General features: G+C 36.3%; 1 protein-coding gene across 3 annotated transcripts in view; it reads right to left on the reverse strand.

The window, feature by feature from the left end:
• The window catches only part of E(bx) (nucleosome-remodeling factor subunit NURF301 E(bx)), a 93,524-nt gene that overhangs the window by 5,697 nt on the left and 74,935 nt on the right, over positions 1-12,892 (reverse strand). For all 3 annotated transcript variants that reach the window (XM_076490505.1, XM_076490506.1, XM_076490504.1), the window contains 2 exons: positions 12,080-12,275; positions 1,158-1,242 (listed from right to left, as the gene is read on the reverse strand). In XM_076490505.1, coding sequence (XP_076346620.1) covers positions 1,158-1,242; positions 12,080-12,275 — 281 coding nt within the window. The remainder of the gene's footprint in view (positions 1-1,157; positions 1,243-12,079; positions 12,276-12,892) is intronic.

Here is a 12,892-nt window from a genome sequence, read left to right on the forward strand (position 1 = left end):
AAACATCAATTTATAATTAAATTTTATTGTTTTATTGCCCTTTGAATAGTATCTAACTGCAGCACCAATACAGGTTGTTAATCACTTAGGGAATGTACAGTTTATGTGACATTTCTGTTACATTATTATTTATTTTACTTAATCTAATCTTAGATAACCTAAAAAGAGCCCTATTTTGACATCTTAGTTACTTTTATAATAATAAATAAAGAATAAACATGAAAAACAAAAAAATACTAACCCAATCTTCTAATCTCTTGTTCTCAATTGTTAATGACACTTAATCCTACTTTTTTTTTTGTAATAATGGCAGCAATGCATTAAGTAATTTATATTTAATTGAATAATGAACCAAAACACGTAGATTAATAACAAGCACAAATAAGACAATTTCTCCTAACTCTCAAAACCTTCCTGGTTTTCTAACTATGCAACCAGAGCCATTACAAACTCAAAACTAGTTATTAGCTTTTCCATGGGAAAGAAGCTTATACTCTAAATTAATTTGACAATTATCTATTCAGAATAAAACGTTATGCAACACACCATTTAATAAATGAAAATCTTGGTTTTCTACTGGTTATAGGTAATTAATAAACCTTGAAAGAGAAAATGTGACAGGTCAGTGTTCCAGGAGGCTTCCAATTTTCTATTTGGTAGCTTTGTAGCCAAACAAAATTAAAAACTATACAAAATTATGGTTTGTCTGAGCTATGAAGATTTTATGGTGAGTAATTTGTGCTTAATTTTATACTTTTTGGAGAGGTGATGAATTAAAGATGCCTAAATAAAATGTCACTTCCATTGCACTAGGGGAAACTCAGGGTTTTTAAAAATAGTTCTTTATAGTTATGAACTTGTATACTATTAAAATAGAGATTATTAGCTAAGATTTTACACTGCACTAATCAGTATAACAAATAAAAAGCAGTTAAATAAAATTTTGAATGCAAGACACTAAAACCTTGCATCATGCAGAGTAAAGGATACTTGTGGTAATAAGGTAAAAAACAAACAAACTTATTCTACATTTTCTAAACATTTTGGCATACTTTTATACTTCATCTTACATTTTCTAAACATTTTGGGATAGTCATAAAACCAGAAATGTCATCTTGCCTTTAAGTATTATTCGTATTTTATAGAAACATATTTACCCATTGGTTCTTTTATGACCTTGTAGTAATCTGGAACATCTTTGGGATTCACTGGTTCTCGGAAAGGCCATGCATTTTTGTGATTCTAGTATTTAAAAAAAGCATTAATATTTCTTTAAATTCTAAAATAAAATAAGATTCAGAGTATAGCAAGTGTAAGAACCAAAAGAATTAAAAAGTGAAAGGATAAAACGAAAAAATTCTTACACTCAGAATTAATAACTTGTAAGAAATGTAAAGTTTAGAGTATGGTTAAAATTACTTGCTATACATAAGAACCACACAGTGACACTGTTTTAACCATTTCAGCAAAGGCTTGGTCTCTGGGACTGACTTCATATCCATTTTGTTCTAGTTTTCATGCTACACCCATTGTCTAATTTCAAATCAAACTAGATGGACTGTGATTCTTAAAAGGAAAACACATTATAAAAGGTCTAATATATAAATTAAAAACTTAAATAGCATTAAAAAGATTAATAGATTTAAAAAAACTAAAAACATTACCAAGGTGGACAGTGCCACCATCACCAATAACACTGTCTAATGTAATGGACAAACCTTGGACAGAACATGTTTAAAATGGTGCCATCGTTGAGAGTTGTAACGACGGCAAGAAAGTAAAATTTGGCTTATTGTGACCTGAGTGTTACACAGACTACACATTGGTTCATCAGTTCCAGATAAAAGAAAATGATGAGTTGATAAGCTGTGACCAATTCGTAGTCGAGTTAAAACAACTTCCTCTTTCCGATCCTTATAGAAGCAAGACGGCCAAAGTCTAATACAGGATTTTATTTGGAAAAGCTTGTTTTCAGGTGCTCACTCCAAGTTGACTGCCAACTGGCATTGAGCCGATACTTGAATACAAGACCATAGTCCATGTATGGAACAGGCACAGCACTGATGGTGCCAGAGCAGATAGATTTAGTTGCTGTGTCTGGTGAGCTCGTTCCTGCAAATACCAACATGGCCCGTTATCCAGAAAAACTGGATAGAAGTGGATGTTAAAGAGAAATGGACCAGGCAGTTTTGAATATTAGCAAAAACAGGGTATGAACTAATGTGAAGCAATTCCAGGGCCAGTAAAGAACTAAGTGAGTCAATATGAATGGTGCAGTTTGAGTACTGCTTAGCTTCTACGTCATCCAGGGCAAGATAAAAGGTGTACAGTTCAGCAGTTAACACAGAAGCTGTAGAGGGGGATTCTGCAAGCAACCATCGAACCCCAATAAACCATCTTAATGATGGTTGACCCCACACAGTCACCTTATTTTGAACCATCTGTTTAAACAGGAATGGAAGGATGGCTCAAAAGATGTTCAGGAAATAGCAAAGAGTATTTCTAATCAGTTGTTTGCTTCTCCCAGATCACATTTGGAGACTGTAAGAAGACATGATGGGATGGACTGCCCAGTGAATACAGCAATGTTATGGATAACAGGCATGCCAATGACATTTATGAAAAAAGAGGAAAAGGTATATAGCCCGGCGCCAGATGCGCCACAGCGCGGCATAGCCGCGCCTGACTAAGGGGATCTGGGGGCATGCCAGGAAATTTAAAAAAAATGGATGCTATTTGGTGTGATTTGGTGCAATCTGGGACATAATTTCTTTATGTTTTTTGACATTGCAATGTTGGAAAAGTACACAATATATATCATATAAAATAACAAAAGGAAATTAAAAGACTAAATCAAACTAATAAAAACTATAACTTTCATTTACAGTTTTTAGCAGATTGATTTATTCTTTTAAGTTGCATTCATTTTTTAGAAGATATATCAAAATATCTAAAATTAACAAATAAAATAAAAAGTAAATAAATGAAATTTAAGATTGTTTATTTGCTATTTATTCAGTTTAATTTTTTTCTAAATCAAAATATATTAGTAATATGAGTTAATAAAGCCAAAATAACTCAGTAAATATTTCAAATACAAATCATTTCATTATTATCCTTTTTTGTCATCAATAACATCATCATCATCAACTACTGGTATGCTGCCAATTAAATGTTTTACAGTCATTGCCAATAACTACTTCTCTGCTGCATATATTCCATACAATTTTCAAATCACATAAAATTACTCTTTTGACTAATCATGACTACCTACAGTTCAAATTGTTCATCTATGCAATCTTGTCATTATACTGCTGGTACCTTAATGTCAGTGAATTTTCCATTCTTTCACAAATTTATAATACAAACTAAAACAGCATATGAAGGAAAGCTATGACACTGTTTAAAACATTCAACTACTGATATGGTTCAATATTAAACTACTGATATCAGTGATATGCCTCAGAAATTAAATTTTGTACAGTCACTGACATCAACAACTACTGCTCTGCTGCATGTATTCCATTAAAATTTCAAATTACTTAAAATTACTCTACATGACTACCTACAGTAAAACTTGTTCATCTATACAATATTGTCAGTAAATTACTGGTACCTCAATATCAATATATTTTTCATTCTTTCACAATACAAACTGAAACAGCAAATCAAGAAAAGCTTTGACATTGCTTCAAAATAAAATTAATGATATGCTTTAAAATAAACCACTGGCACTATATGCTGCAGATAATAATAAAATGTTTTTCAGTCACTGATATTAACTTCTGCTCTGCTGCATAAATTACAGTCAAATTTCAAATCACTTAATTTCCTTTAATCAATCTTGGCTACTTTCCTCTTTTTCGAGACAAGGGTTTCCAGTGCTCTCTTCCGAGCTTTTTTTCTCTCCTTCTCTGAATGGGCAGCTCTCTGTGCCTCTGTGGCTTTCTAGACTTTTTCTTTAACCAAGGTGACTGGGCCAGATTTCACAGAACTATAGGCCTCAAGCCTTTCTGCCCTTTTCTTCTGATTCTCCCTCAGCTTTGAGGTATACTTTAAAGCTGCTGATCTAATGTCCTTACACATTCTCTTGTCTACAGGATCAAAATGAACATCTTTCCTTTTAAACATTTCAATTGCTGTTGTTTCTTTGGAGCATAGAGAATATTTTATCATCTGGTATGCACACGATACCAGACCACGAGACTGCCTCCAAGATGGCGGTCAGATTTTTTTTTTTCTGCAATAAACATTGAAAAAATACGATTTCTCCTCAAAACCACCTACCCTGCCCCCAAATCGCTCATATTTTCTCCTCGAATTTACACGAATCTCGTGGGTGATCGTTGGCCTTTTGAAAACCTCGGAAATCCGCGTTTCAGCGGAAAAATGGCACGCATGTATCCAAGGACAGACCCAATTCATCCGACTGCTTCTGGATACGAAGGCCATAAGGAACAATGGCAGATCCTCTGTTCTGAAAAAGTATGGCCCACAAAGAAAGGAAAACAAAACCCCAGGTTGGATGCTTTGGTATGAAACAAAGTTTTGAAGCACACAGTAAAGAAAGTTGCTAACAGCAGAGGTGCAAAGAAGGTTCATCAGACTCTATGAATAACTTCTGAACTGGGGAAGTGAGGAAAGTCCCAGTGAAAAGTCGGAAGTCTTTGATGATGAATGGGATCCAGCATCTTTAAGGCCAAGGTTCTGGCAGAGCCATAGTTGAGTTTCGATTAAATAAGAGCATGATATATCTTTAGCATAGTACATCGATCCTCTCCCCCAAGTGCTGGAAGAAAGGACACGGAGAATGTTCAGTGCTCTTATAGATTTGACCTGTAGCTGTTTGATGTGTGGTATAAATGTCAGCTTACAGTCAAAAATAAGCCCCAAGAACTTTGTCTAAGGGACCACAGGCAGCACAAATTCACCTATACGGACAGAGCCTGTTTGCAACACTGATGGCATTAATTTTTCTACTGAAAAGTGTGATTCTCAAAACACACCTCAGGGGGACTCCAAGTTCCTGTAGAAAAGAATGGGAAAGTGTTGAACACTTGGAATCTCCTGTCCATTAAAATTTTTTAATAAAAATGAGCTAATGGCCACGTAACCAACATATATGGAGGTCTCACAAAATGACATACCTCCATGTTGTATCATAAGCCTATCATAAGTTATGTCATAAGTTGTATCATAACTTATGCCAAAGAATATTGATATAAGATGTTGCCATTTGAGAAAGGCTTCTCTGATCGACATTTTATGTTGAATCAAGTGGTCCACGGCAGAGTACTCTCGTTGGAACCCACACTGCGTGGGCAAGAGGAAGCTGTGTGATTCGAAGAACTAAACAAGATAAGCAATGACCATCCTCTCTAAGGTCTTACAGAGACAGCTCATCAAAGCAACTGGACGGTAGTTTGAAGGAATTTTGGGATCCTTCCCAGAATTAGAGAAAGTTAGGACAACAGCCTGGCACCAGGCATCAAGGAAATCATTCTCCTGCCAGATCTGGCTAAAAAGAATCAGAAAAATAGCAAGAGAAGCAAGTGATAGATGGTGCAGGATTTCAGAGTGTACATCATCAGGTCTGACTGATGTACTGTCAGACCGATGAAGGGTCGGTTTGAGTTCCACCAGTGTCAAGGGACAATTACATAGTCATAGAGACAATCAGCTATTAAGGAGAGATGTGATCACTTTGCCTGAGTCTTGATGGCTAAGAAGGTTGAGGAAGAAGGAGAAGTGCTAGATACCTGGCTAAAGATTTTAACCTAGAGTATCGACAATGCTCTGAGCATCAGCTACTTCCTGGCCATCAGAGAGCAAGATTGAGAGGGGGACAGAATTATATTGCCTACTGACCTTTCGAGTCTTGTCCCATATGACTTTGGAACTGGTGGTGGAAGATATGCTGGTTGTGAATGTAATCCAAGATTCCTTCTAGCTTTGACATCTTACCCACTGAGCATGTACATGGGCCTGCTGGAAAGCAACGAGGTTCAAGAGTGTGGGATATCTACAGAAAATATCCCAGGCCCGTTTTTGAGCCTTCTGTATTATGTGGCAGGCAGGATTCCACTACGGACAAGTATATAGTGGAAAACATGTACAGGTTTTAGGTATACATTATATAATACAGTCAGTTACTGCTGCCACACAGTTGTCTATTGATAACTTACAGACGATAGCAGGATCAAGTTCTGTGAGAGCAGTAAAAGAGGGCCAGCTTGCATGATCCAGCTTCCACTGAGGCACATGGGTCAGGTAGCATCTACCATGGCCAGTCGCTTTCAAAATTACATCAAAATGATCACTGCCTTGTGGATTATTGTCAAACCTACACGAAAAATGGAAGAAGAATGAAGGGGAGCAAACTGAGAAATCAATAGCAGTAAAGAACTGACTAGGTGCATGAAAATAAGTAGAAGAACCAGAAGTGAAAAGAAAAAGGTTGTGATCAGAGAGCATACGCTCTACAGAGCAACCTCTCCTATCAATATCAGCACTTCCACAGAGGGGATGATGTCCATTAGTCTTCCAGGATTAAAAAGAGAGACGGCAACTGTTCAATGAGATAATCAATGGCTGATTGATCACAAGTCTCTCCAGGTGACCGGTAGAGAGAACAGTGATGGTACGACCCAAGGAAACAAGGATGGCTGCAGCCTCCAAGGGTGTGTCGAATGGTAAAGACAGGGTGGGCACATGCTGATCAACCAACAGTGCCACCCCTCTATACAGTTGTGTCCATCACACAGTCTGTCATTTCTGTACAAAGAAAACCACCGAGAGGTGACTGTATCAGCAGGTTTCAGAAATGTTTCCTGTAAGGGAACACACAGAGGATGGTAGTAAACCACAACAGTTCCATTGTATCAAGGTGGCCATATTTATTTACATATAGGCAAATTAGGCAGAGAACCCTTCTGTTTACAGCCACATCTTTTTTCTTACTGTCCTCATTTGAGGGAGGTCTATCAACCTCCATGGATCCTGCCCTGGATTGATTGGGCAGGTCTTTGCTCTTGGAAGGGGATTCCAGTGACTGATGATGTAAATGAATGATTGTTTAGCATGTTGGGGTTGGAGAAGAAGAAAAAAACGAAAAATTCTGTGGCAGGTATTTTGTTTCAATGGAAGATGAACTTCCCAACTGGGGTGTTCAGGGATATTTATATACCCCTTTGTCCCACTCATGATAGAATTTTGATGTATGCATTGAAAATGTAGATTAAATTCTCCTAGTTTTTGTTTAATATCAGATGATCATGAAGATTGAAATAGTGAAGGTAGTTTCAGAGAAAAGCAACAGATAAAGTACGATCAGGAGAAGAAGGTGTATCCAAGGAGATGCCTATACCCGGAACCAAAAGGAAGTGTATCTTGGGATTTGTTGGAATATATGTAAGGAACAGAGATGGGTGTTGAAGTGATTCATCAACTTTTTTGTAACCATGGAGGTAAAAAGACTTGTTCTGAGAATGATTCTTTTGAAAGCACAGAGAGATCTGTCTGCACTCCCACTGTAGTTGTGGAACAAAGTGCAGCAGCACACATCTGATATGAAGTGGTGGACAGCAATTTTCGTGTCTCAGGGTAAGTAATGTCTTGAACCATTTTCAAACACTGTACCTCTTTTACATCCAAACATTTACAGTAAGAACAAAAGTAGGACAAGTGAGAGCCATTGCAATTGACACAATGAGGGTCATAGGCATAACTGTCATCGCCACCGCAACAAGCACACGTCAAGGAACCACATCTTCCGAGTGACCTAACCGATGACACTGGAAACATCGAAGGGGGGGGGGGTTGGAATGTATGGCCATACCCAGCAATTAAGATAACCTACCTTGATGGTGGCAGGTTAATGTGGTGATGTAAATGTCACAATGAGGATACTGGTTGGCATTGTAATTCCATTTTTGTGAGTGGAGATATGTCTCACTGCAGAAACTACTTGGGTGGAGAAACTGGAGAGACTCCCTTACTTGGGGATGTTCTTCAACTCCCTCTCAACAATAACTCCTCATGATGAATTAAAAGTAGCATGAGTTGTAACCTCAATAGGTATATCCCCAATTGTCTTTAAATGCAAGAGGAGTTCACTGTGTTGAGATGTGGATGTTTCCACCAATTTGTCACTAGATCGAAGCTTCTTTACTGTCTCTGGGGAGCCAGCAGGTCTCTCTAGTCCCTTCTAAATGAAAAAGGGAGACATTTGCTCTAAAGGTTTGTCTGAAGGAGAATGTAGTATAAGAAAATGAGGTACAACAGGTATTACAGATGTTAAAGATTGCTGCTCAGAATCTTCAAGTTGTGGTCCTTTACCTATAGACTGTTTTTTCACTATTTAAGTTTTTATTTGGAGAATCCATGATAATAAAAGGAAAATTTTTATGCTCACTGACCCCACCCACCATGGAGTCCTACAAAGGAATGTACTACAACGTCAAACAAGGACACTACAGCAATGCCAGGGTTTCGTGAGCACTATACCCAAACACCAGCATCAAATACAATGTCCACAACACCTGTTGAGAACATCCAACACTGGTACTTGGTTGACCCTAGCCCAAGTAGACTGATTCAAGGAGAACACACCCCTAGGCCACCCATCTTCAGGAATTCAATGCCAAAGTGGTGTGTTAAGGTTGGACCTCTCAACCACCAAAATCCTCTCCTCCCCTTCAAGGGTTGCCACACATGGGAAACATGTTCATAAAAAGGAGAATTATTTAAAGCTCTGGATACAACACTGATAATCAAGTTATAATTACAGGTTTAAAGTGAGTTTCACATCTTGTATTGTAACAAGAGACGGAAAATAATGTCAGTTGGCTTCTAACGTAACTAAATCAACTGAGAAAGAGAATTATTTAAAGTTTTATATTACAACTTTGATAAACAATAATGAAATAAATATTGGTACATAATTTGTTCTGAATATATTATTTTGAAAGAAGTGGATTCTGTACTGTGCATTTATTGCCAAGAAAGTATGGACACCTACTGTAAAAAAAAACAACAAATAAATAAATAAAAAAAATCCCAAGCCCATACTAAAAACCTGACCATTTAGCAAGACAGTTAGGATTATACAATGATAAATTGTGGTAGGAAATGCAAATGATAGAAGTACACCTATACATGTACAATTACAGTGGTGATGAAAGTAGTTTAGAGATTACAATCATGTTATATAACCTTGCCAAAAATTGTGATGAGTGGATTAAAAGAAGTGAGCATCTTGAGTTAAAAGATAGTAATATAATAAAGTTTGTTAAACAAAAAGCTCTAAAGAGACAGAGAGGAAATACTGCAAACATAGTATTAGAGCACAAAATGAGATTGTCCAGGTCGCCCATCAACAACAACAAAAAAAATAAAAGAAAAGAGCGAAGAATAGCATTATTGTCAAGGCCGGCCAACCCTAGCTATCAAATTTCACGAATAGAAAGATGACGTGGATGCTTTCCAACAGAGATATGAAAAATTTGCCCAAAGTCAGAAGTAGAATGAAGGTGGCTAGTCAATCTGTCTTGGACAACTTCTCAGAGGAAAAGGCTCCAAGTCTATGCAGGCATGGCATCAGAAGATGCCATGGACTATAACAAATTAAACACAGACTTCCTGCAATGGAAAGAACTTACTGAAAAAATGAAGTGACACGGCCAAGTGTGAAAATAGTTTTGAGGGACTGGTAGATCTATTAATACATGGATAATTCACGATCATGTGCTAAAATTACATGTCACTGTTCCTAAAGGAAAGAACCCCAAAAGATGTTATGCACACAAAACGATCAAGTTGACAGAATGACCTATGGAAGCCCAAGGAGGAGGTATAACTGAAAAGTCTAAGAATAACCACTTAAAGTTCAACCAATGATGGCTGACCAGAATGGAGTCCACCAAAGGTAACAAGAGTTGAACAAACAAATGAGAGAAGATTTACTATCTTTGTTATTCAACAGGGCACATTACAAAGGACTGCAAGTCCAAGACCAACAAGCAATACCATAAATCTCAATATAAAGAAGCTGGAACTACTTACAAAAATGGTGCTGGTAAGAAACAAGAAATGGGTGACTGTTATCATGGTTGCTGCTGCTAGAAAAAACAGGATGGAGACAACCTATCAGATTCACCACAAGAAGGAAGTGCAATTTCCATTATTAATCACTGTGCAACTAATGGTCAGCTCAAGTTATAAAATGGATCAGCACTGTCAGTAGTGATTGGAGCATCATGCCAGTAGGTGAAAACTATGTTGGGGAAAAGAAAGTAAAGGTCCTACAAGACACTAAGTGCAGTAATGCATCAGTGAAAAGCAGTCTAGTATCTGATGACAGGCAAGGTAAATTTGTATGTGCTAATTGATGGAACAGTAACAAAATTTCCAACGGTAAGAATAAAGGTGGATACTCAATACTATGTGACAAACCCTGAAGCCATGTGTATGATGGCACTTATCTATGATTTAGTGACAAGAAACATACCAGACAGAAATACTGATGAAGCATCTGCAGTCACCAAGAAAGTTAAAAAAAGGCAAGCAAAACATCAAGCCTCTACAAGTCCAAAAGGTGAACTTTCAAATGTCAGTCTAGGGAAACTGAAAGAAGCACAGAAGAAAGACCCTTCATTGCAGAAACTTTGGAACAGTGCCTGAGAAAAAGTAGAGCACAAGACAAAAGGGAAAGGGATTTACAGAATAGAGGATCAGAAGGGAGTGCTGTACTAGATCTATCAACAGAATACTAGACTCAAAGAAATTGGATTATAAGTTAATTGTAGAGATGCCAACTATTTCAAATAACTGAGCATGATGATTGCAGACAGAGCCCTTTGTCATTTGCAGCTGACATTGGCCTGACCAATGTCTCTAAGCTGTTTATTATTATATTATTATTATAACTATTGTTATTTATTACTGCTATAGATTGCTCATTTATGACTGTGTTTTGTGTATTTAACAAATAAATTAAAAAAAATTCTTTTGAAAGTATACAAAAAATATCGTACAACCACTGGATACAGTTTTAAGTCATCCATGCCCGTGGATCCATCTGTGGCTAAACTGTAAACACTGTTAGTAAATATGCTTTAAATCATTTTGTCATTTTCACAACCCAACACTTGTACAATGGTTGTAGTTTTGGTTCTAGCACAGCCATTTTTTTTTCGCTATATCAGAGTCTTTGAACATTTTTCTGAAAAGATGTCCTGCATGATCGGCTACAGCCAGGGATAAATTATGAGCAATGACGTATTGCGTGAACATCACTTCTGCATTTATGATTTCATATTCTGAATTCTTACTCATAAATGTCATTATCTGCATCGTTTTTGTCTTCGCCTCAGCCTTTTGTTGGTGAGATGCCGATTTTGTATTTACATAACTGGATGAAAGTTTTAAATTGTTGTAAGTTGATGTTACATTACTTTAATATCTGCATTTTTCTTATTGCTCTAAGTGAACATTATTACATCATAACATCTTGTAGTTAGTAAAAGGTTCTAGGCCCCAGTTGGAGAATGTACATATATAGGCAATCGAGTGAGCACAAATTAAGTCAGGAAACAAATTAATGAAAGTTAAGCACACTGCATGATTTTCAGTTTAGCATATAAAAAAGTGATTTATAAAGTGCAATTTTCACAATTCGTACTGCAACAACAGAGACACAAAAAGAGTAATTTGTCTTGTCAAAGGATGTTTGTTGTACAGTAATTGAACCCACCAGGATGGACTTTGGTTAAAAGGTGGCAATTATTTAAAACTCTGGAAACAAATGCAGTAATCAAGTTATAGTAGTGATTTTGAAGTATTTATATATTGTACAGAAAAATTTGTTAAATTTCTTAAGAAAATAAAAAATGCTTTATCATTTAGTGTAAATAATAAGTAGCAATATCAATAGGCATAAAAACACAACAATTTTTAATTTTAAAAAATAATATTCAAAAGTCAAAATTTACCAATTTGAAAATTAAAGCAAAACGAACATAATTGTTCAACAGGTCCTAAAAAGTGACAAAATACTACAATGATTTACTCATTTTTGTACCTGTAAACTTTTAAATAGTTTTTGAAGATGTTCATAATCCTTTGACTCAAGTTGTTTCATATTGGCCTGATTGATGTCGGTGTTACCTTGGCAAGTTGGACAAATATACTCATCAATAGTGTCTGCCTCACTTTGCAATACTCCCACACATCTGCCGTGGTACCAGTTTTGGCATCTATCACAGCAGATGTAAAACCTATCAAATTGAATTGAGAGGTTAGAAATGGGGAAAGCCACATACATCATCATATATCATAGTAATAATGTTAATGATAATTCTTGAAACCTTACGATCTTACAACTGGATATTATTCTATTATGCATGTTATGCCCAGGATGTGTACAGCAATTTGTAACAGTATCCACAAAATACAGACTCAAGAACAAAGTTATGCACAGAATAAATTGAACTTTAATCAGCAAGAATAAAACAACAAAAAAACGTGTATTATTTAAACAGAAAATGTTTTTACAACACAGTTTTTAAAATACTGGAGCTTTACCAAACTCACTATACCTAATCCTTGAGAGCCTCTTGTTTGATAACTGCACTTCTGAACTTCCACAGCCAGCTTTTAGTTACCAAAATATAAGACTTGCACCACCATTTTACATTTCTGTGCTTTGAACTAGTCTCCCAAGCAACTTTCATACAAATGAAAACTGAATTGGTGCAGCAGATGAATACCCCATACAGTGTTTACTGTTTTGGATAGTTCCACCAATTCCTAAATAGTGAAAGCATGGCCTTCATTTATTTTAAATGCTAGTATTTTATATGGTAAAAATGCATAGTGAACAGATTCACTACAT

This window comes from Tachypleus tridentatus, chromosome 2 (assembly GCF_004210375.1).
Source record: "Tachypleus tridentatus isolate NWPU-2018 chromosome 2, ASM421037v1, whole genome shotgun sequence".
NCBI lineage: Eukaryota > Metazoa > Arthropoda > Merostomata > Xiphosura > Limulidae > Tachypleus > Tachypleus tridentatus.